The following is a 23,758-nucleotide window of genomic DNA, read 5'->3' on the forward strand; positions in this document are numbered from 1 at the left end:
GATAAACCCCTATTTTACTAAAAACAAAAGTAATTACATCTTTTCTGTTGTTGGGTAATAAATAAAACTTGAGGTTCAATAAATCAAATACTTAACTAAGTTTTCTAAATAAATTAAACAAAATTTTTAAAAAGACCGTTTTTAAAAACTCAGATAGCTACTATTTCGGTGGCTAATATAATCTTCCAAACTTAAGTCTAACATCTAGGCTGAATTAAAAAAATTACGTCTAATTTGTTACAAATAAACTGAAACATCATTATCACTACAATTTTTTATTAATTAAATTAGAAAAATAAATTATCGAATTATCATTTTAAAATCAATGGTTAAAGATTGATTTAAGAACTGTCACACAACATTTTTCCTAATAGATTTAAAGAGAGAACAAAAAGGAAAAAAAAAAAAAAAAAGGCATTGTCATCTCCTATATAAGCCTGAACCATTTCCAACCACCCACAAGCCAAGCTTCCCATATTTTGACATAAAGGCAAATTATCATGTCCTGCCCGACAGTCACTTCCACCACAACCCACTTAGCAAATGCCGGCGTTACCTCAGTTGACTGCCAGAAACAAGTCCGTTCATGGCGGCTTCTCCGTTCCCTTATCGCACTCCTTATCCCCACCTGCAACCGCACCCTCATCCAAGACCCAGAAAATAAACACCAAACCCATCATCCAAGGCATCTTTACAGTTCTAATTATAGTGTTATTACGGGCACCATCTTCAGTTATCGGAGGGGAAAAGTCCGGTTTTGTATCCAAGCAAACTCCAAGTCCACCAACCCAATTCTCCTCCTTGAATTTGCAGTCCCTACGCCAGTTTTGGCTCGAGAAATGCGAGGTGGTATCCTTCGGATTACGCTGGATTGCACCGATTCCGAGTCGGGTTTTCCGATGCCGCTGTGGACTATGTACTGCAATGGAAGGAAAGTGGGGTATGCGGTTAAACGCCAGCCGTCGAAAGCCGATACGGATGCTTTAAGGAAAATGAGTTCGGTGGTCGTGGGCACTGGAACGATCAGCGGAAAAGAAGTTGACAATGAGGATGATGAACTAATGTACTTGAGGGCTAACTTTCAGAGAATTCGTGGTTCAACTGATTCTGAATCTTTCCATTTGATTGATCCTGAAGGGAATGTTGGTCAAGAACTCAGTATCTTCTTTTTCCGCTCACGCTCATCTCGGAATTAAATTGCAGTAGCGGTCGCAGTTTTTTATATCGTAACCAGCGGATCGGAGAGCTGAACCGGTTTTATTTAGCCAAACCCCCCTCTTTTTCTTTTTTTTTTCTTCTTCTTTTTGAGCTGTGCTCATTGGCATAGCTTTAACAACGCGGTTAAAGAGCCAGGTTTGCGTAACAATGATCACTAATTTTGCCTTTGTTGTGATTGATATGTGAATGTAAACATTTGAATGGGTTAATTACAGGGTATGAACATCAAAGACAGCGAAAGCGCATTCTGGCAAGAACGTCCCCATATGTCTCATAATCCAAAATAATCCCACCATTGGGCAAACAATAATGAAACTGGTCTTGTTTAAGGTTTAGTTAAAATACCATGTCACTCCAATTTTCCATGAATATAAAGCAGGCAAAATAAAGATGGGTTGAGATGAAGAATTTGAACAGTTCACACTTCCATCATACCAACAAACAAAGATATAGATTAGAAGGGTTTAGGGTATTATATATATATATAGTACTTTTAAAAGTGAATGTCAAATGAAGAAGGGAAGACATAGTTGAAATGTTAGGTGTGAGCTGGTTTTGATTCCTTGATAAAGAATGATTGAATGAGGGCGGAGCGTGTGCAAATATTGTAATCTGCACATGGGAGGAGGATCTATGCATTGCTCTCACCTTTTCACTTTTTCTTTTCCGCCAATTCTTTCTCTTTCTTTCTTTTTACCAGAAATTACAATTCAAAATGATCTATCTCACTTCCTTATTCCTCTTTTATTATTATTTTTGTTAAATTATCTCGTCCACTGCACTCTGTAACCAAGGTTAACAAACTGATTGTATCGCTTAGACTACACACACTAAAGAATGAAAGATACAATATTTTCATTTTCATTACTGAATTTAATTAAAAATTTTCACTATCAAATCCATAAAATTGAAAGCCAACTGTGAATACAATAAGTTTAGTTAATATTTGAGATTTCTAAAATAATTCGTAAATACGCTCCAACCTATTCATAATTAATTTTTTAAAATAAAATTTTAGGGTCCGTTTGATTGCCAGTAAAATGTTTTCCGTAAAATTATTTCTGGAAAATGTTTTACTTTTCTGTAAAATGATTTACCAGAAAATATTTTCTGGTGTTTGATTGAATCTGTGTAAAATATTTTCTGCTGTTTGGCAGATTTCCTGAAAATATTTTCCGGAAAATTTTTTTTTACATATATTAATATATATTAATAATTTTTATATTTTAAATTATTTTTACATATATTGCAATGATTTATTTATAATAATACTCAATTATTAAGCTACAACATTAATCGTTAAATTGAAAAAACTAATATCAAATAAATTATTTGTAATTGTGTTAAAAAAACAAGTATTGAATAATTATAAATTGTTTCGAAACCACAATGAGTACTAGAAATTAATAATATTATCCAAATACATAATTAGTAGTACACCACATAGTAACAACATTGTCCAAGTGCATAATATACCTTAAAAAGGAACATGCTTCGAAAGTAGCATCTAAATTTGAACTACTGTGAATTGTTAAACACAGGTCCAAAGTCGTAACAAACTACTTCATTATCTCACCATAAGCCCCAAGTCATTTTCATTGTCTATTACACAAGAACCACTTACTGGTGTAGCACACCTATTTTCCGGGGAATGATGAAGGTCCAATGGGTAAGTGTAGTTTTGCTGCGAAACAAGACTGCCATCGGGTGAAAAATTGGCTGTCGAAGAAGAATTCTGCATACTGGACGATGAATCAATGGTGCAGTATCGCTCCAGGTTAGGAACTGAATGTTGCACACTATTGCTGCCATCATCAGAACCTGACTGGTATGGCTCTAAACTCTGGTTGGGAGGCCAACAATAGGACTCCAGCTCTTGCACGGGCCAATCAATGCACTTGCCTGTAATTTTATGTTTCTAAGACGTTTGCATTGCAGAAGTTTCTTTTATTTAATTCTATGAGTCAAAAGACAACAACGGAGCACTGCAAAACCTTTCTGCGTATTTAACCGATAGCACTGTTATTATGAATAAGTTAAATCACCCAACAATTTCCAACAACTGCTGCTTGGCACGAATAACACATCAAAGAGAAGAATCGGATGAATTCTGCATAGAAGGTCAACAAAAGGCATTAGCTATATTTTATGATGGAGAAATCAAGAAACGCCAGCTTTTCTTTTATATCAGATGAAATCAAACAAGAAAAAAGATGCACCAAATGGAAAGGAAAAGGAGTTCAAATCTTCTTAATCCGACTAATGATGATGACAACAAAACGGTACATAGCATAAAACAGGAAAGATCCTACATGTGTTAATAACCTAACACGTCTGCCATGCATAAGATGGACACCAGTACAAGTTTTCAGCCCTTAGAGTAAAAATATAGATGGATTTCATGCGTAACATAGCTGGCAAAGAAGATTGTATGAATGAAATAGTAGGCAGGCAGGATGATGCAAGATATATAAAAAAATTTTATTTCAATCTTCAGGTAAAACATGTTTCATAAACAAATATCAGCAAGGAATTAACATGAAAAAGGTTTATATAGGAACTTGAAAGGGAAAGAAAAAGCAGCTCATTCATTAAAAGGACAGAAAGCATCTAATAGATTCATGCAGCTAAAGCTTTTACAGTAAAACAAAGAAAAAAAATTACAAAATCAAACCAGCGATATGCTGCTAACATAGAACTAAAAGTTGTAAGTGAAATTAAAAGAACATGAAGCTTTTCTGCAATGAAACAAAACAAACATTCATTATTTAATATGAAACTATGAAATTGTTTTATATTTCCCTAAAAGAGTGAAGATTTCAAGGATAAAAACATAAAAAGGCAGGGTTTAAAGAAGAAAAGACAATTACTTTCGAACATGCATGAACATAAAGATTATACCTTTTACAACAACATACATGTTATCTCAAAGAAAACTTGGTACTAAAAATTCAGCTAAAAAAAACTTATTTCAGACCTCAAATGCATTCAATTTGCATCATATATAAGAAGAAAAATAAATACCGAGAAACAAAGCAACAAACCATGAAACTCGGTGACTTGGGAAAACAAAATCACCCCCCAAAACCAGAAAAAAACCTTTAACAAAGACCCTAGTTAATTTTAAGTAATAAAATAAATGGATTGAATACTGATATCCCATACCTTATTTTGATTCCACTTCTAAACTAAAAGTTTTGGTGCTAAGTTGGGAGAATAACACTTCATCATCCATTGACACCTGAGCGACAGGAACATCAACACCACCGCTCTCTTCCTCATTCGCCATTGAATTCTCCAAGCTATCCAAATCATCGTCATCTTTGTTAGCCACATAAATTTTGTACCTTTCACTAACCCCACCATTATTTTCACCACCCAATTCAATTCCCTTATCTGGGTTTCCATCTAAAGGCCTATCATTCTCTGAACCAGTCTCGAACTCCTCATTACCACTCAAAAAACCCTGTTCAGAACCCCCTAACTCACTGTTATTCTCATAATTATAGACACTACTCCCGCCAACAGTACTTGCAGTTTAAAGTTCATATTCAGAATCAGAATCAAGAGTTAAAGGAGCTCGAATAAGTAAAGAACCTGTTGAATATGATGGGGTCTCTGTTTCTGGCATGTTGTTAAGTCCATGGCTGCTAAAAGAGATAATGAATCTGGGTTCGGGATCGACATCGAAGACAACGAAGGAGATCGCAAGCTTCGGCCATCTAATTTTTCCCTCTCCGGTGACGTTAAAGTTGAAGACGACGAGGGAGATCGTACATTTCCATTGGACGCATTGGGAAGTCGTGGCGAATCAGCTGAAATCCTCCCCGGAGTTGAAGAAGGTTGAAGAAGAGAAAGGAGAAATGGAAAATGTCTTACGGTAGAGAAATGGGTAAGACAATTTCCAAAAAAAAGCTTTGGATTTTACCCGTGTTTGTAAAATATTTTCCTATGGAATTCATTTTCCACAAATCAAACACCGAAAATTTCAGAAAATGTTTTCCAGAAAACATTTTACACCAATCAAACGGACCCTTAATATAGGTAAATTACACCAACAACCACTCAATTTTGGGTAGCTAGCAAAATAGTCACCTATGTTTCATTTCAGTCACTCAACTTTAGAAAAATAACAAAATAGTCACTAACATTATTGAAAAGTGACAAATCAGTCACCCATTAACGTTTTTCGTCATAGGCTTAACGGGATAGCTGTTGTGGCCAATTAACTAGCTAATGTGGCAGTTAATTTGCCACATTGGACTAGTAATCAAAGGGTCAAAGAAGAAAAGAAAAAATGATTGGTCCTTCTCTATGTCTTTCTTCTTTTTCTTCTCATATTTCTCTTCATCTTCATCTTCTTCTCCCTCAACCTCTTTCTCTTTATGCTTCTTTTATTTTTTTCTTGTTCTTCTCTCCTTTCTCTTCATCTTCTTTCTCCCTCAACCTCGTCTTTTACCATATCCTGAATTTGGGTTTTTTTTCTTTCAATCCAAATGGGTTGTTGCTCGACAAAAACCAAAGGATCAAACCCACAACAGAACAATGGCTACAAATCAGGAGCCATAACAACAGTTGCTGAACAACCCCAAGCCACTCGCATCCCTAAAAAATCAAGCACTCAAGCACCATGGAAGCCAGTGGTTCCAATCAAACATGAACAGACTATAGGATTCAAAGAAAAAGAAAGGAGCAATAATTGGTAAATACAAATTTCAAAGCATTAGATGACATAACATGGTACTGATTCAGATTTCAATTTCCATAGGAACAAGTAAAGTAGGTCCATAATACAAAAATCCAAATGGATATTCAAAAGAAGAATGACTCAACATTACACATTTGAAGTTCAATGGCAAACAATATAAATGGAGGTAAATAAGTAGGGGCTTGATTGTATTGTTGCATGAAACTTAGTTCATATCTATGGGGATCTCACTTTTTCTTGGCAGCCTCTCCAGCCTAGGCCTGCAATGTGGGCAAAGTCACAAATAATAGATAAAATAAATTCAAGAAAAAACAGTTGAAAAAACAAACACCCCAATTACCTTCTTTACATCGCTGACTTTCTTAGCCTTGTTTTTCCTTTTCTTCATCTGTTTCTAGATTTTTCAACCTTGATATCAAGTCCATTCTATCATCAGAAGAAAAAAACTTCAGAATCAATGCACAAACTGAGTATGTGCATTAGCACATGCACTCAACTTGTGCGGCGGAGGGCGTTGGCCATGGAGGTGTCGGTGCTGTGGAAGCATCTTTGAGCTCCCGAATTTTGACCATTGGGAATCGCTAATATGAAGCTCCTTCTATTTTCTCTTCTCCTCTATTTTTTCTCTTATTCTTCTTTTTCTCTTCTTCTATGCCCAGGACTCTTAAAGGGGTTTAAGGTTAAAAAGGACTGTTACAATGACAGCTAACCCACCGTTAAATGCCATGTCATTTTTCCGTTACGTCTATAATGGAAAATGGTTAAAAGGACTGTTTTGTTATTTTTCTAAAGCTGAGTGACTGAAATAAAACTTCGGTGACTGTTTTGTCAACTACCCCAAAATTGAGTGACTGCTGGTGTAATTTACCCTTTTAATATCTGTAATTTTGTAATAGTTTAATTATGAATTTTATTCTTTTATTTTATATATTTTTTTAAAATATTGAGAAATTAATTCACTTAAATAACATTGTTAAGTTGTATCCTTAAATTGCTAACGTGGAACTTTACAATTAAGTAACTTATAAATTTATATGCAAAAAGTTAATAAAATCAAAAAACTCACTAATTTATATTTATATGCAATAAATTAGTATAATTAGTAGTTCCAGTTCATGTGTTTACCAACAAATGAATTAATATTTTAGTTTTTTGTAAAGTATGAAGATTAAAGGGGAAATATATTTTTGGTACTTGCATATGAATTTAATGTTCAAATTGATTTTTAAGTGATTTTTTTAGGGGGTTTTGGTAACCGAATTTGACTTCAGTTAATTTTTGTAACACCATTCAAATGGGATAATATGAACCAATCATATTATTACATGTGGCACATATGCCATATCACCAATTAATTGTATCTGCTATGCCGACAAAAACACATTAAAATAAAAAATAAAAAAATCATATATAAATTAGAGTAAACTCCATTATTAAAACTCTCTTGTTAGGTCACCTAAATTTAAAAAGTTACAAAATAATCACTCAATTTATTGTTTTATTTATTTTTAGTCCAAAACTATGAAATTACTAACAAATTGTTGAGTTCACAATTAACTTAATGTCATATATATTTTTTAACGATCTACTTTTTCCACATCATTTCCATGTCATTTTATAATTAAAATTTTAAAAAATTAAATCAAAAGTCATACCATATTTTCTTCAAAGCTATCAACACTTTACAACAATGGCTGCCATATTTGATTTCTCAAATTTAATGGTAATGAAAAGGCACTCGCGAGGATTTTGAATTGCTTGACAGAGAATCTGATAACCTGGTTAATGGCATCCTCCAAGATCACCTTCTCATCCGGAGAACTAGAAGCAGAAGTTGAAGCTGAAGAAGTAGCATCGGGAAATTCCGGCTTGGATTCCTTGTTCGAAGAAAGCATGAAGCGGCTCATTGTAGCATCCAAATCGGCCACCTGAGAAATTAATGTTTCGATAAAGGTTAAGGTTTGAAGATTTTGGGATTGGGAGAGAGTCGGAGAGGAGGATGAAAACGATGCTATATATCCAATTATTATCCCATATCAGATAACTAATTATTCCTTGTTTGGATTGTGCGATTTGTTGAAGAAAAGAGACTGTAAAATCTCACCAGCTTTGGCCCTTTCTAGGAAGAAGATGAAGCAGGGAATTAGCCAAAATGGTGAGTTATGGATTTCTTTTTTCCAATAAATGACATGGAAATTACTTGTATTTTTATTTTATATTTAAACTTCCATCTCATATACTTGCCCTTTATGATTCAACAGTTTAGGACTAAAAAAAATAAAATATAATTTGACTGACAATTTTATAATTTTTTAAAGTCAGATGATTATTTATATAATCTACACCATAAATTATCAAAATTATCTTTATAAAAAATAAAAATAATTTAAATTTTGGAAAAATATTTTTTTTGAAAAATAAAGAAAATATATAAAATTAAAAAATAAAAATTATTTTAATTTTTTATAAAAATAAAATGTATATTCATAATATTTAAAAATAAAAAAATCAAGAAAAATATAAAATTTTGGGCTAAAATTTTAGAAAATTCAGAGAAAATTTTTAAAACAAGGTAATTTTTTAAAAATATTAAATCTTTTTTAAAATTTTATATATTTTTATTTAATTTTTTGAAATTATTGAAAATTTCTAAGTTTTTTTTTCCATTTTTATGACTCTTTAATTTTTATATATCATCTTGATTATTTTTGTAGTTTTAAATAATTTTTCAAATGTTTTGAATATATATTATTTAGTAATTTTATAAATTTTAAAATAATTTTTCTAATTGTTCAATTTTTTGAATATTTATAAAAATATTTAAAATATTTTCATGAAATTTCAAAAATATTTTTTTATTTTCATAAAAATTGGATTTTTAGTATATGTTTTTATAATTTTTAAATTTATATAGTTTTAATTTGTTTATTGACATGGCATGTACAATTAGCTGATACTGAGGCATGTGTGTCACATGAATCAGTCTAATCGGTCTATGCCATCCAATTTTAATGGTTTTTCAAAAATGGATCTAACTAAAATAGAATTCATGTATTAATTTGAAAAAAAAACTTTAAATATCAATTTAAGCATTAAAACTAAATTCAGATACAAAAAAGTGTATTTATCAAAAATTAAATCTAACAAGTGAAAAAAAAAAGCTAACTTATAAACTTTTATAAAGTAAAGAATGGAATTTAGAACTAGACCCTGTTAATTTATCATCACCACTTTCTTCATAAAAAACAAAAGAATTAATGGACAAAAGTGCAATATAAGGTACTAGAACTGGTCTAGTTGTCTCCAATGGACTATCGGTTTGCATGTGCCTTTATTTCTCAAATGCTTCCTTATTATTATTACTATTTTTTTTTTTGGTAAACAAGAAAATATCAAGAGAACATGATAACTACTACAAGATTTTAGGTCCACCCCTTATATGCCTTTGATATTGTTGCTTTGCGGGCAACAGAGTGGGGTTGCTGATGTAATGTATGCCTAGTTGTCATCTCTGTTAAGCAAGTACCTTGCTGGAATGCCTGGATCTCTTTTTGTATAGGTTCAAGTTTCCAATTAGTTTTTATTTGGCTACGGCATATATGCCTCCACTTCCTATTCTAGTGATATAGCTGATAATTTGTAATGCCGAGTTGTTTGATTTTCATTAGGATTGTTTTGGCAAAGAGAAGTTTGTTGTGGATTTTGGAGTGGCCTGTGTAGGATGTGACAAATAGAAGGGGGAGAAGTATCCTGTGATTGTCACCGCTTCTCCAAATGCTGTTGTAGTCCTGTTATGAGTAAATGCGATAGCAATCGAGAAGGGTGGGTAATCCTGATGAATGATATGGCCTACCTGCTGTTGTGTAGCTTTGCCATGGGTGTATGTAGTTTGGTCTTTGGGTGTGTTCTTGCACAGTAGGATATGGAAATGTTCGTGGCATGTCTGGATGCTCATGATAATTGAAATTGGGTTGGGATTTTGTTTGGAAAAACATACTTTGCTTTTGTGTTTCCAATTGTGCCACAAGACTAAGATCCAACCATTAGTAAATGGATATTTGGTCAAGATCGGATTGGTGGTAATCATGCACCCAGTGGCTTACCCATTCCTAGATGTTAGGGATCCCAATGTGATCCGTTCGTATGGACTGTTTAGTTCAAAACTAGACGGCTTTGGAGAATGGGCATGTCCTGAGTAGATGATCTAAGGATTCATCATTATGTTCACATAATGGGTAGTGAGATACTATGGTTATTCGACGATTGTTGAGGGCCTTTCGTAGAGGGAGACTATTATGGCATATCTTCCCCCAAAAACATGAGAATCCTTGGGGGAACCTGGATTTTTCAAAGAACCCTTTAATTGATGCGCTATGTATTATTGGTGGTTCTCGTCTAACATTGGCTTAGTAGGAAGCGCTATGCAACCTTATAAGAGAATTGACTAGAGAAGTTAAATTTCCTAACATACTTGTCCTGTCTTAGGGCTATTGTGAATCCATGGGACTTGAGTTCCTGATTTCAATAATTGCCAATCTGCTTTCATATGCGAAGTGTGTCCCATTAGTGAAAGTGTATGTCCCATAATTCTGAGGCTAATGTGTCGATTGAGCTCGTTAGTGGTTGTTTATGTAGTGTCATACTGTTTCTAATTATTGAGATCCTTTCCACGTTTCAAATTTGAATGTCCATTCCTTGGATGCATACGTCTCTTCCTTTTAGGATGTTTTTCCAAGTCTAGGAATTTGTAAGGGGTTCTTGCATTGAGAGAAAATATTGGGAAGTTCAATATTTAGTGAGTAACATGGACTGAGATAAGAAGTGGGGTTGTATGAGTATACGTCATGCTTGCTTGCAAAAGAGTGCATCATTCATGAGTTTCGTTTTCTTTATGCCTAAGACTCTTAGGGCTTGAGTTGGCAAAGTTGATCCCAATTGCACATATGAAGTTTTTTATTATTAGTATTATAACCTACCAAAAGTCTCGAATAATTCTATTGATTTGGCAAGTCACTAATTTGGTTGCTTTAGTAAAAGATAAGGTATATAACTGCAATGAAAAAAATGTGCAAGTGTACATAATCGTAATAAGTAATAAAGTGACAAGTATATTGAGTTATCATATCCACAAGAACTATACAAATAAATATTTATAAAATATAAACTTAAGCAAATTGGTAGTGGAAAAAAATATTTTGAAGGAAATGAGCTATTTCCTAAATTAACTAAGAATTAAATTTAAGTAAGTTGAAAACACAAAATAAAGGCAAGTCTTTAACAAATTTAATTAATATGACATAGGTGTGTTAGATTAATCTTATTCTTTGATTTAGAATTATTAAAACAACGTTCATGACGTTACGGATAATTCCATGGCAACTTGGTTCTTTGTTAACCGATGTAGAAATACTTATTAAAATTAATTAACATTTCTAGCATATGTCTATGTTAAATTAATTAACTAATTTTCATAAACATGCATAAGACAGAGTGAAGTAACAATATATTTCTATGCTGAAACAAGTTTAATCACAACAATCTTTAGGTTATGCAAGGCAATAATAATGGTTTATACTATTACTCATTTAATCTAATTTTATACTTAAGAAGATTCAACATGCACCTTTTAGATATTAGGTCAATTAATTATAATTTCAATCTGATTAAATAATTAATTCAATTGCAATCGTACAATTATAAGGCAAGAGTAATATAAGCATGATTTTATCTAAATGAACAAATTACCAAGACCTATAACATCACAAACACAATTTCAATAATTTAAATAAGCAGAATGCAATCAATCTAATACAAACGCAATTTAAGTCATTTTAATTAAAATCGGAAACATCAAAAAGAATTAGCATTCATGTTCATAATCTCAAAACAAATTAAAAAGAAATGAGAGAAAGAGACTAGAAGACAAATCCAGTGTTCTCCGAAGTCAAGCTAGTGTGCATCCCTTTCTTCTTTCTTCTTTCTACTTTTTTCTGTCGACAAAAGGCTCCAATATGCTAATTGTTTATGTTCCAAGGACTTCCAATACTCTTTTTCAAGAGGGAAAAATCAGAAATGGGGAAGGGAAAGTTTGAGAGAGCAAATGGGAGAAGAGATGAGAGGTGAATGAATGAGTGATGAATGAAAGGCAATGAGGGTGATTATTTATACAAGCTTGGGACGACTAAAAATAGCATGGGAGAGCCTTGATTTTCTCTTCCCACGTGTAGGAAGAGAGGGTTGAGTGGCTTTACTAAAATTAGCTTGGTGCCATAAAGTGAAGGCTTGAAAAGTGGAGAGGTTGGAACGGTTTTGCGAAAAGGTGAGGGGTTGTTTTGTAATTATTTTTAATCAACATTGGGAGCTATTTGGGCAAGGGATGGACGATTTTAGGCTACTTCTTGGGCATGTGCTTCTTCCTTCCTCAGTTAGTCACTTTGGGCCCTTTCTTTAGCATCAGGCTGTCCAAATTTATCGACCCAATTTTTAATTGAAGCAAACTAATTTTTTAGAGACTCTGAATATGTCAATTTGGGGCGTGCATGGCTGTTAATCCATCAGTTAATGCTTCAGAGATGCTCCAACAATTTAATCCTCCCAAGGTGACTTCAAGGTTGATTTTGCTTCCATTGCACAAAACAGCTCAAAATTGACAAAATTACATAAATTTAATATCAAAATAGCTAAAAATCAAGATGTGTCTTAAATCATGTTCAATTTATTTATTTTATAACGAAAGTACAAAATTCGATAAAAAAACTTGGAATTTGTATGAATTAAAAGTCGAATAGGTATTCCAAGCTACTTCGATGACTACACAACATTGGATTTGTATTGCACATAATTTCAAAGCGAATGTTTGGAAGTTGAGTAGTGTTAGATGACAAAAAAACAAGAAGAAGAAACTTTCCTTAGATTTCAGAAAATGTGTATAAAACAGAACGCTATGACTATTTAACATAGCAATGTAACTGTACTAGAAATAACAACAACAACTATATTAACAAGATAACTACTTTAACTAACTAAGTCAATAACAGTAAACGTTGGAGTACTTATAACATTCCCCATGCTTGGTGACTTTTTTCCTTCTTTGTAACTTCATGACTATTGGTAAGGACTTTAAGTTTACTTCTGAACTTGGTGAACAATCCTGTTGATAATGGTTTAGTAAAGATGTCTGCAATCTGATCTTAACTTGGAACATGACCAACCTGAAGTGAACCATCTACAACTCTTTCTCTAACAAAAAATAGATCCAACTCTACATGCTTAAATTTGGAATGCAAATAGGATTCTCTGCAACAGCAACAGCTACTGAACTGTCAACCATACCAAGGCTTTGTTCTTAATTGGGACATATAATTCAGATAACAGAGACTGGATCCAAATATTTCTGCTGTGAGATGTGCAAGGCTTCTGTACTCAGCCTCAGCTGTGGACCTCAAGACTATTTGAGGTTTCCTTGAACTCCAGGAAATTGGGTTCCCTCCAAAGAATACACAATATCCTGAAGTAAACCTTCGATCATCAACATACGAACCCCAACTCACATCTGAGTAGCCTTCAAGTAAGAGCTTCAAAGCTCGAGTGAAACATAACCCGTGATCCAAGGTGTCCTACAAATAATGCTAGATCCTTTTGATAGCTTTAAAATAAGAATCCAATGGTTTGTGCATGAGCTGGCACACTTTATTCACTGATAATTATTCACTGATAAGGCAATATCTGGCCTTGTGATCACAACGTATTATAAAGCACCTACTATACTCCTGTAAAGAGATTCATCTTCAATAGGGCTTCCAACTTGAGCAAACAGACTACATGTAGTCACCATTGGCATGGGGGATCCATTCGACTTGTCCATGGATGCTCTCCAAAGAAGATCAAGAATATATTTTTTCTGATCGAGGAAAAGACCATTTAAAGTGTGAGTAACTTCAATGCCCAGAAAATAGCTTAGCTGTCCTAAGTCGTTCAAAGAAAATTAATTATCGAGTTCCTTAATAAATCGATTTATCGAATGATGGTCATTCCCAGTGACAATGATGTCATCTACATACACCATAACATAAAATAGCTGAGACCCCTCATGATGAATAAAGAGAGAATTATCAGCCTTTGACACCTCAAACTTAGTAGCTACAAGGAACTTCTTTAGCTTATGGAACCAGGCTCGAGGTGCGTGCTTGAGACCGTATAATGCTGATAAGCCATAAAAGTAACATATTTTTAATCTCTTTCTTGATGCGTTTTTGGATGATTTATTATGTAAATTAGTGAATTTGATGCTTCTAATCCTTTAAATTTAGGTTTCTATACTTAGGTAAGCATAGGGGAGTGAAAGAAGCCAAAAACAAGCCAAAATCAAACATAAAAAGCTATTTTCAAGATCCACATGGGCTAGGCATTTCCACACAGGCTGGACACACGCATATGGGCTAGCCATATTCCCATGTGCCAGCCCGTGTCGGTATCGGACCCTTCTTTCCAAATACGCGAAAAAACCCAATTTTTAGGCTTTTTGGACATTTTAAAATCTATAAATACATATTAGAAGAAGACCGAAGAGAGCGCTCAAAGAAGACTGAAGAAAAGACTCGAAGAACGCCATCAGAATCAACACGGAAGCAGATCATCTTCAAGATTGGAGATCTCTATTTAATTTCCGTCGAAGTTTTATTAAGTTTCTTTATGTCTTGTTGTTATCATAATTTTGAGATGTTTTCATTTCAGATTATGAACTAAATTCCCTAGATACCTAGGTAAGATGAAACTTATGATGAATCTTATTATTTGATTTCTGATTTACATGATAAATACTTGATTTTTGTTCTAAATTATGTATGCTTATTTTGTGTTTTAATATTTTCAAGATATTAATTCATGTTTAATGTGCATATTTCAGTGGAGCAAAAGTCCCTATGTAAGAGTAGATCTAGCATAATTGAGTGGAGTTGCATGTAATCCTAGAAATAGGACGACATAAATCTACTGGATTAGAGTCAAATCTAATAAGGGAATCCATAGATCGAGTTAATGCGACAATAGAGGTTTTAACTAGAAAGAGATTTCAATTAATCAACCTAGAGTCAGTTGTTCTTACTCTCGAAAAAGATATTAACATAATTTAGGGATTTTTACGGATCAAGACACAAGTGAATTAATTGTTTAATTCAGATTCAGAATAATAGGTGAACTCTAAGGGTATTCTTTCTTGGGTATTGTCTTTCTCATTGGTTATCTTCGAGTATTTTCCTATTTCATTCTCTGTTGCGTTCGTAGTTAAATTAGATTAGTAAATTTATATTAAAAACAATCACTTCAATTTATCGACTAAATAATAGAAAAACGATAATTATTAGTACTCTTTGTCCTTGTGGATACGATATTCCCTACTCACCATAGCTATACTATTGTTCGATAGGTGCGCTTGCCTTTGTCGTAAATATAGTTAGTTTAGTGACCATCAAATGCCTTTTTTAGCTTGCATACTAGCTATTGTCCACTACTCTCTTGTTGCTCAAAGCCTAGTGGTTGCACCATGTAAATTTCTTCATGCAGATCACCATTTAGAAAAGCATTATTTATGTCCACTTGTTTGAGAGATCTCCCCATCAAGACAGCTAGGGCAAGAACCACCCTAATTGTAATTGGTTTAACCACAAGAATACAAGTCTCTTGGAAATCAACACCTGCTTCTTGAAGGGAACCCTTAACCACTAACCTGCCTTTGAATCTAGCCATCGAGCCATCAGTATTCCTTTTGACTTTAAAAATCCACTTACAACCTACTGTTTTACTTCCCTCAGGAAAAGGCATTAGCTCCCAAGTCTGATTAGTGATCAATGCATCATATTCTTTCTTTGCAGCCTTTGTCTAAGCACTTTTGAATGCCTCTGCAATAGATACGGGCTCCTTCTCCGTGAGAACTGTCGAGAACACATGAGGCTTATAGATTCTATTCTTCGACCGAGTTTGTTTGGATGCAAATTTAAAGTGGTGTGTAAAGGTGAAACAGACCTGTCACAACCTACAAGTGGTGGTTCAAATGGAGGAGGGTTAGTATTACTGACACAAGCAACTGCTGATGGATCTTCTATTTGAATTTGTCCCTCAGTAGGAGATTTAGACACAATAACCCTTGTTGTTGAAGAAGGACTTGTTATAGAAGAGACCCGTGGTAAAACCGATGTTGGAGTAGAGGCACAATTACAGAAACAAGAGACTGCTGATGCAAATGCACTTTAGAGCCCGATCGAGACTGTGAAGAAAAATTCCACTGAAAGGGAAACTTATACTCATCAAAGACAACCTGTCGAGAAACAAATAAACGAATTGCTTCATCAAGACACTTGTAGCCTTTTTGATTTGTAGCAAAACCAAGAAAAATACACTTTTTAGATCAAAACTGAAATTTATGTTGATTGAAAGGCCATAAATAAGGGAAACAAATACATTCAAACACTCGAAGGTGTGAGTGAACAACTTTGAATTTGTAAAGCTTCCCATAAGGGGTACATCCTTGTAGAACAGTGGTAGGTAACCTATTTACCAGATGTACTGCATGAGAAAAGGCACATGACTAAAATTCTAGAGGCATAGATGTCTACGCCAAAATAGTCAGTCCCATGTCAACAACATGTCTATGTTTCCTCTCAGCTACTCCATTCTACTCAGAGGTATGTGGACATATGACCCTGTGTTAAATTCCTAATCGAGAGAGTTCCTTCGAGAGAGAACGATACTCCCTGCCCTAGTCGCTTTGAAAAATTTTGATTGAACAACCAAACTAAACTTGAACAAACTTCTGAAAGTGAAGAAAACAGCTTAAGACTTCAAATTTATTCTTTTGGAAATACAACCGGGTATATCTATTATACATGTCAAGAAAAAAACATAGTAGAGAAAACCATCTGATTGGTTGTGTGCTGGTCCCCAAACATCTAACACAATTAACTCAAAAGGTAAATAGTTTATTATTTTGGAAGAGTCAAAAAGCAACTTGTGAGCTTTGCCTAGTTGGCAAGATGAACACACGTGAGGTAATTCATTATTATTGAAAACAATATTACAATCACGCTAAACTCGACCAAGTGTGTTATTACACGGATGACTGAGTCGTTTATGCCACAACTCAGGAAGTCCTTGTTGAATAGTGTATGCTAGCTGTGGTGCTGAACCTCGTATCCTAGTAGCCACATTAGTAATTGACCTAGAAGCTTCTTAAGAAATATCAAATTTATAGAGTCCATCATGCATGTGGACCACTAGTAGTGTTCTTTCTGTCTGAATATCCTTCACAAAGTAAAGAAAAGGATGAAACTCAAAATAAACGCCATTGTCTTTTGCAAACTGTCCCACTAATAGTAAATTCTTACAAATAGTTGGAACATGAAATACATTCTTGAGTTGCAAAATCCTAGTATCAGCCAATAGAACAAAAGACTCTACATTAGCTACAGACTTTGATTCACCATTTCTCATAAACACCTTACTTATACCTGTATAGGTCGATGTATTGGTGAGATTGGCCATGTTAGAGCTAATTTGATTAGTTTTTTCTGAGTCAGGGTACCAGGTTTGATCGATGTTGACAGAAGAAGTCTCAAAGATTGCTTTAAGTGGACTAAAAATGAGGTTGTAGAGATGAAACAGACGAGCCACAACAATTAGAGAGAGTGGAGTAATAAGGTGCTTGCCCATTGAAATAATGATAGTTAACTGACATAAAAGAGCCTTGATCAGTACCAAAAAAATTCTCATTAAATCGGTAATAGTAGGTTTGAACCACATGACCAACTTTGCCATATGACTGACACTGTGGCCGAGAACGAGACCAGCTACGACCATCACCACTATATCTACCTCGAGACCAACCTCTTCCATGCCCTCTGTGTCCATACTTGAACTCGTGATAATAACTCCTAAAATCTGCAGCTTGTTTTGATCGATCATCTCATTTTTGTTGATATGCCAAATTGGCCTGTAGAGGGACTTCAATGAGTAAGGCCAGCTGCCTTGCCTCGCAATCAAGAAGTATCTTTCAACAAATCAAGTTTATTACATATATTTGTTTTAGTTTATTACATATTTACACCACAGTACGGGTTTCAAATAGAAAACAGAGATCAACACCATATATCGGGTCAGCTTCTGACAGCTTAGGAATATTCGAGTTTGACCCAATCCTCGATATTCCAACACGAGATGATCATTCCTCTATAGAAAGCTCTTGCGGGCAAGCCTGTCGAAGCCTATTTGCAGTTGGGATGGGTGGGGGAAGTTCGAAGTTCTATGAGCGGGTTGCGCGAAGTTGATGCCCCCTAGTTTCACGGTGTTGACCAACTTTATTGACAGTGAGTACCTGTATTCAGGCATAGACGATGTTGCGTATTAAAGGGTCGTCGAAGTCATCATTATTTTTCATCTTTCTGTTTGAGCTGGAGGAACCAGATTTAGTGGCTAGAGTGAGCGTTGTTACTTTTTCTTTGTCTATCGGGTTTGATGGTGGATAGGGACAGGTGATGGAGGGTGCCTTTAGGTTCGTTGATGCGGATGCCTGGGTTCCAAGTCTTAGAATTCATGACTCGGTCGTTACCATTAGCCTACTCCATATCGCAAAATTGTCAGATTGGGACAAGAAACTGTTGTTCGAGTTTCGAACCTGGAAGCCAAAGTGCAAGGTTGTTTGTTGGACATTAGCCCCACTTCTTCTAGCAGTTCTGGCAGCATTGTTACAGCGCAAGTGATGCAATAGTTTGCATTGGTAGCGCCCATTTGTGACTCTCATAATGCCTTCTGGGGTGACAATGCGTTGAGGCTGGTTGTTTGGCGGTTGGGTGATAACATTTCGATATAAGTTACTGTGGTGGTAAATGTTATCGAATACGTCATATTGTTGCATGCAATTGTAGGTTGTTGAAATTTATAACGAACAACGTAATTTATATTGATCATGAAAAATAGGTATGTATTTCTTCCCTTTACAATCACAATATTTATAGAGTATATGAGTTAGCTACTGTTCATAACTGATTCTAATAGTATTAACAGACTGAAATGAATAACAAACTAACCGCTGAACTAACTCCTAACATACTAGCGGTTGTTACTTTGTACTTTAACATTCACCCATCTTCTTGACAGGTAAAACCTGAAGAAGACTTCTAAACCGAGCAAAAGATGAAACAGACAAAGGCTTAGTAAGAATGTCAGCAACCTGATCACACGCAGGCACCTCACCCACAACTATGGACCCATCAGCAACTCTCTCACGTACAAAGAACAAATCAAGCTCTACATGTTTAAACTTAATATGTAAAAAAGGATTTGCAGCAACTGCGACTACACTTGAGTTGTCACACCAGACAGTAGGTAAATCATCATATTGAAGTTGTAATTCCTTTAGCAATGAAGTCAGCCAAACAACATCACTTGTTGCTGCAGCAAGACTTCGATATTCAACTTTAGCTGTGGATCAAGAAACAACTTGTTGTTTCTTGGAACACCATGATACTAGGTTGTGATCAAAATATACACAGTAGCCAGTTATGGATCAACGATCATCAAAATCTAGCCCCAATTTGCATCGGCATAACCAACTAAAGAGAGCCGAGTAGATAGACGAAACACAATCCCATAGTCCAGAATACCACAAAGATATCGCAATATGTATTTTAATGCAACCAAATGTATAGTAGTGGGTGCATGCATAAACTGGCAGATGTGATTTACTGTGTAAACAATATCAGGCCGAGTTAGAACCACATATTGTAGTGCCCTTGTAAGACTTTTATATTCAGTAGGGTCAGGAGGACGTTTCTCATCATCCTTAGACAAAGACAATGAGCTAATCATAGGAGTATAAACGCTCTTTGCATGAGTCAGAGGACACTTGTCAAACAGATCACGAATGTACTTCTGCTGACATAGATGAATACACCCATCAGAAGAACGAGTAACCTCAATTCCAAGGAAGTAATGAAGATCAACCATATGTTTAAGTGAAAATTCCTTATGTAACTATTGAACAAAACTTTTTATACATGTAGGAACGCTTCCAGTAACAATAATATCATCCACATACACAAGAACATAAAGAGTGAAAGAAGGTGTAACTTGTACAAATAATGACGCATCAGACTTTGATATAAGAAAACAAATTGAAAGTAGAAAACACTTTAATTTGTTAAACCAAGCACGTGGAGCTTGTCGGAGCCCATACAACGCCTTCTTTAGATGACACACCAAAGGTTTGCTATCAAGACTAAACTGAACATACCTTAGAGATTGTTGCATAAACACTTCATCAGTAAGATCACCATTTAAAAAAGCATTATTGACATCTACCTAGCGAAGCTACCAACCTTTTGAAATAGCAACTGATAGTATGACTCGAATAGTAGCAGGTTTGACCACCAGATTAAACGTTTCCTTGAAATCACACTTAGGTACCTGAGAACACCCTTTAGCCACTAATCGAGCCTTTCGACGGGCAATCGTGCAATCCAAATTTTTCTTTACTTTGAAGAGCCATTTACGCCCAATCACTTTTTGACCACTTGGTAATGGAACAAATTTCTAGGTGGAATTGTTAATGAGAGCGTCATATTCAGCCTGAGCAGTAGCATGCCATTCTGTGGTAGAAAATACTTCTTCAATCGTATGAGGCTAAATAGCTTCAGCTAATAGTGCCTTGGGTTTAAATATGCTAGCCTTAGACTTAGTAACCATTGAATGTGTATTAGCTGGAGGTAACAGAGAGGCCTGACCAGGAGAAGAATATAGGGGGTATGTTGATGATGATGAAGGTGGGGGGTTTGGTGATGATGATGAAGGTAACAGAACAGTAGGAAATTATAGAGTGTTAGTAGGTATATTATCATGAAGAGAACACAATAAAGGGCCAGAGTTTAGGTTATCCTAAGGAATTACAGAGGTCAATAGACTTTGATCAGAAGGAGATGACAACTTAAGAGGTTGAACAAACGAATGCTCTGTGAGCTAAGAGTTGAAAGGCTGAACAAGTGGAACATATGTTGGTGAAAAAGACTTCCTAAAAAATGATAAGAAGCCTCCCAGACTAGACTTAGTAAATAGAAATTGATGTTCATCAAACACAACATGACGAAAGATAACGATCTTGCCATCTGGTGTGAGATATTGATAACCTTTATGTTGAGAGCTATATCCCAAAAATGTATATAGTTGAGAACGAAAATCCAACTTGTGACGCAAAAAAGGACACAAATATGGAAAACAACACCCAAACACTTGTAAATGATCATACGTTGAATCTTTCTCATGCAGAACCTTGTACAAAGATTGTCCTTTTAACACCGCGGTAGGAAGACGATTGATAAGATAAACAACACCACTGAATACATAACCCCAATATTCCATAGAAATATCTACTTGGGCCAAGAGAGTAAGACCCATGTCAACAATATGTCGGTGTTTACGCTCAGCCACCCCATTCTGTTCAGACGTATAAAGGCAAGACACACTATGAATTACCCCTTGATTTGCCAAGACGGAAGTGAAAGCTTAAAACTCACCCCCAATCACTCTAGAATTGGCAGATATTTTTTCCAAACTGAGTTTTGATTAACTGCTGGAACTGAATAAAACATTCATTGCCTGAGACTTCTGCCGAAAAAGATACATCAAAGTAAAACGAGTATACATATAAATAAACGAGACATAATATCAATTTCGTCCACAAGCGATTGATGCAGGTCCCCATAGGTCGGAGACTACCAAATCAAAAGGATCAGTATATTCAGTAGTAGAATTTGGAAATGACAACTTATGAGACTTTCCTTTTTGACAGACAACACAAACATTATCAAGGTAAAGTTTATTATAAGCAATATTGCAGTTATTTAAAATAGTCTTGACAATAGAAGCAAAAAGATAACCAAAACGTTTGTGCCACAACATAAAAACATCACAACTATCAGATCAATTTTGAATTCCAACATTGGTAAGAGTTGGAGCCACACCAAACGAAGCAGATTCAGCTGACGGAGAAAATGATAGAGCCCATCACAAATGTGGCCCATCAGTAAAATGTCTCGAGTCTGGATGTCCTTAACAACATAGTAGGTTGGATGAAATTCAAAAAATACATTGTTGTCAGTTGCAAACTGAGACATAGACAAGAGATTCTTTCGTATAGTCGGAACACACAAAAAATTAGATAAACGAAGTAATTTATGCTGTGTAAGAATTACTGAATTACCAACATAGGAGATCCGAGTAGAAGTCCAATCACCCATTAAAAGACAGAATGTACCTGAGTAAGGAGTAGAATCATTCAACATTGAGGTATCATGACGGACATGATGTGCGGCTCTCGAATCTGGATACCAGGACTTAATACCAACAAGTAATGGAACATATGAGTCAGTACCATCAAGATTGGACTCAAACTGAGTAGCATGAATATTAGACCCAGTAGAATTGGACACATCAAACGAACGCAAATCAGGTAGGCAATGAAGCCTAATACACGGATCAGACCCAGTGTACACACGAGCCCTGGGTTTGGTTCACCAAGGAACGGAGGGCCCAAGTGCAGGAAAAGCATCGACACCAGATAACTCAAGATCACGCTCATGCATAAGAGAATTAGTAAACTGTACAAGATTAGAAATTGGCCCATGCGAAACATTATTTGCTTGCGGCCCAAACTCATAAGGACATCCATAAAGCTCATATTCAGCCGGTCTACCAGTACCAGCATTAGGCCTAAAATCAGTAACACGCAAGCCATGCATATTTGGTCTACCAACAGCAGTAGCATGCAGCCCAAATGACGATTCTAGCCCAGGCGCGAATGGAAGAGGGACATGGCCAGGCCCAACATGCAGACCAGGCCCATCTATGCACCTAAAACCATCACCAACACTAGTGAAGGGATTAGCAACCCTAAAGGACCAGCGACACAAATGAGGTGCCACATAGAAATCATTAGACACAAAACTATTTGGCACTGTCGAGCAACCAGAAAAACCACCAGAAGTACGCAACTGTGACTGAAGCGATAGGCCAGCAGTCGGAGTGAACCCTCGAGCCATGGACGTAGGACCGTCAAAGTCGCGATTATAGCGATTATAACGATAATAGCATCGCTGGGCTAAATACCCAAATCGGCCATAGATTTGGTATTGAATTCGAGAGTGAAATCCTCTACCACGACCGTTATTCAGACGACCACCACAAACTGACTCTACCACCACTGGCGATGGAACAGACTCTGCAAGATTAACATGGAGTGGGCATCACTGGAAGCACTCGCATCTATCAATTCTCATACTCAAGTAGCACATCCACGAGGCGCTAAAAGGATAAGAGTTCAGACGAAAACGACGCCAACGTAAGCACCACATCAAACTCCAGTGAAAGACTTGCCAGAATAACCTAAACCTTTTTCGTCTCCAAGACCCAAAAGCTAGAGGCATCGAGCAAGGCACATGTATTTTGTACTCTTGCTACATACTCTTTAACTGAAAGATTACCTTTATTAAGAGAGTGTAACTCATGACGAATTTTGGATACTTTTGCACCGATGACTGCCACAAATAAACGAGTGGCCGTAGTCCAAACATCATATGTTGTTCGAGCGCCAGTGAAAGAGGACAACAATGAGGGATGTATGGTGGAGAGCAACCAGGAGGCAAGTAGGCAATCTTGTTAAGTAAATGCCGACGCATTCAGATTCGGAACAAGAGATCCATCAGTCGATTGCACAAACAGTGGCGGAAAAGGTAAGGTTCCATCCAAAAATTCTGTCAATTTGTAACCCTCAACAATTAACCGAATGTGTTG

At 35.5% G+C, this 23,758-nt stretch overlaps 2 protein-coding genes across 3 annotated transcripts; one reads left to right on the forward strand and one right to left on the reverse strand.

Annotated features, from left to right (window-relative positions):
* The first annotated feature begins 458 nt into the window (after positions 1–458).
* LOC107916082 (protein MIZU-KUSSEI 1) lies at positions 459–1,512 on the forward strand. Its single transcript, XM_016845256.2, has one exon. The coding sequence runs from the start codon at positions 501–503 to the stop codon at positions 1,194–1,196; it is 696 nt and encodes a 231-aa protein (XP_016700745.2). The 5' UTR covers positions 459–500; the 3' UTR covers positions 1,197–1,512.
* Positions 1,513–2,625: 1,113 nt separating this feature from the next.
* On the reverse strand, positions 2,626–5,249 carry LOC121222428 (uncharacterized). 2 transcript variants are annotated; one of them, XR_005919700.1, is made up of 3 exons: positions 4,816–5,249; positions 4,384–4,520; positions 2,626–3,328 (listed from the first exon to the last, which is right to left on the reverse strand). XR_005919700.1 is itself a non-coding variant. In XM_041103188.1 (3 exons), exons 1-2 carry the CDS (start codon positions 4,903–4,905, stop codon positions 4,385–4,387), a joined length of 390 nt encoding a protein of 129 aa, XP_040959122.1. In that variant the 5' UTR covers positions 4,906–5,249; the 3' UTR covers positions 2,626–3,328; position 4,384. The 2 variants fall into 2 exon arrangements, 1 of the variants encoding a protein (XP_040959122.1); XM_041103188.1 differs by having other exon boundaries at positions 4,384–4,684.
* Positions 5,250–23,758: the final 18,509 nt, after the last annotated feature.

Source organism: Gossypium hirsutum, chromosome D10, assembly GCF_007990345.1.
Source record: "Gossypium hirsutum isolate 1008001.06 chromosome D10, Gossypium_hirsutum_v2.1, whole genome shotgun sequence".
NCBI classification, from domain to species: Eukaryota; Viridiplantae; Streptophyta; class Magnoliopsida; order Malvales; family Malvaceae; genus Gossypium; species Gossypium hirsutum.

Coding starts and splice junctions, on each gene's coding strand:
- LOC121222428 (XM_041103188.1), bottom strand. CDS start 4,905: ATGTCGATCCCGAACCCAGATTCATTATCTCTTTTAGCAGCCATGGAC. Junction 4,685..4,815: donor GACCCCATCATATTCAACAG/GTTCTTTACTTA, acceptor GGTTCTGAACAG/GGTTTTTTGAGTGGTAATGA.
- LOC107916082 (XM_016845256.2), top strand. CDS start 501: ATGTCCTGCCCGACAGTCACTTCCACCACAACCCACTTAGCAAATGCC.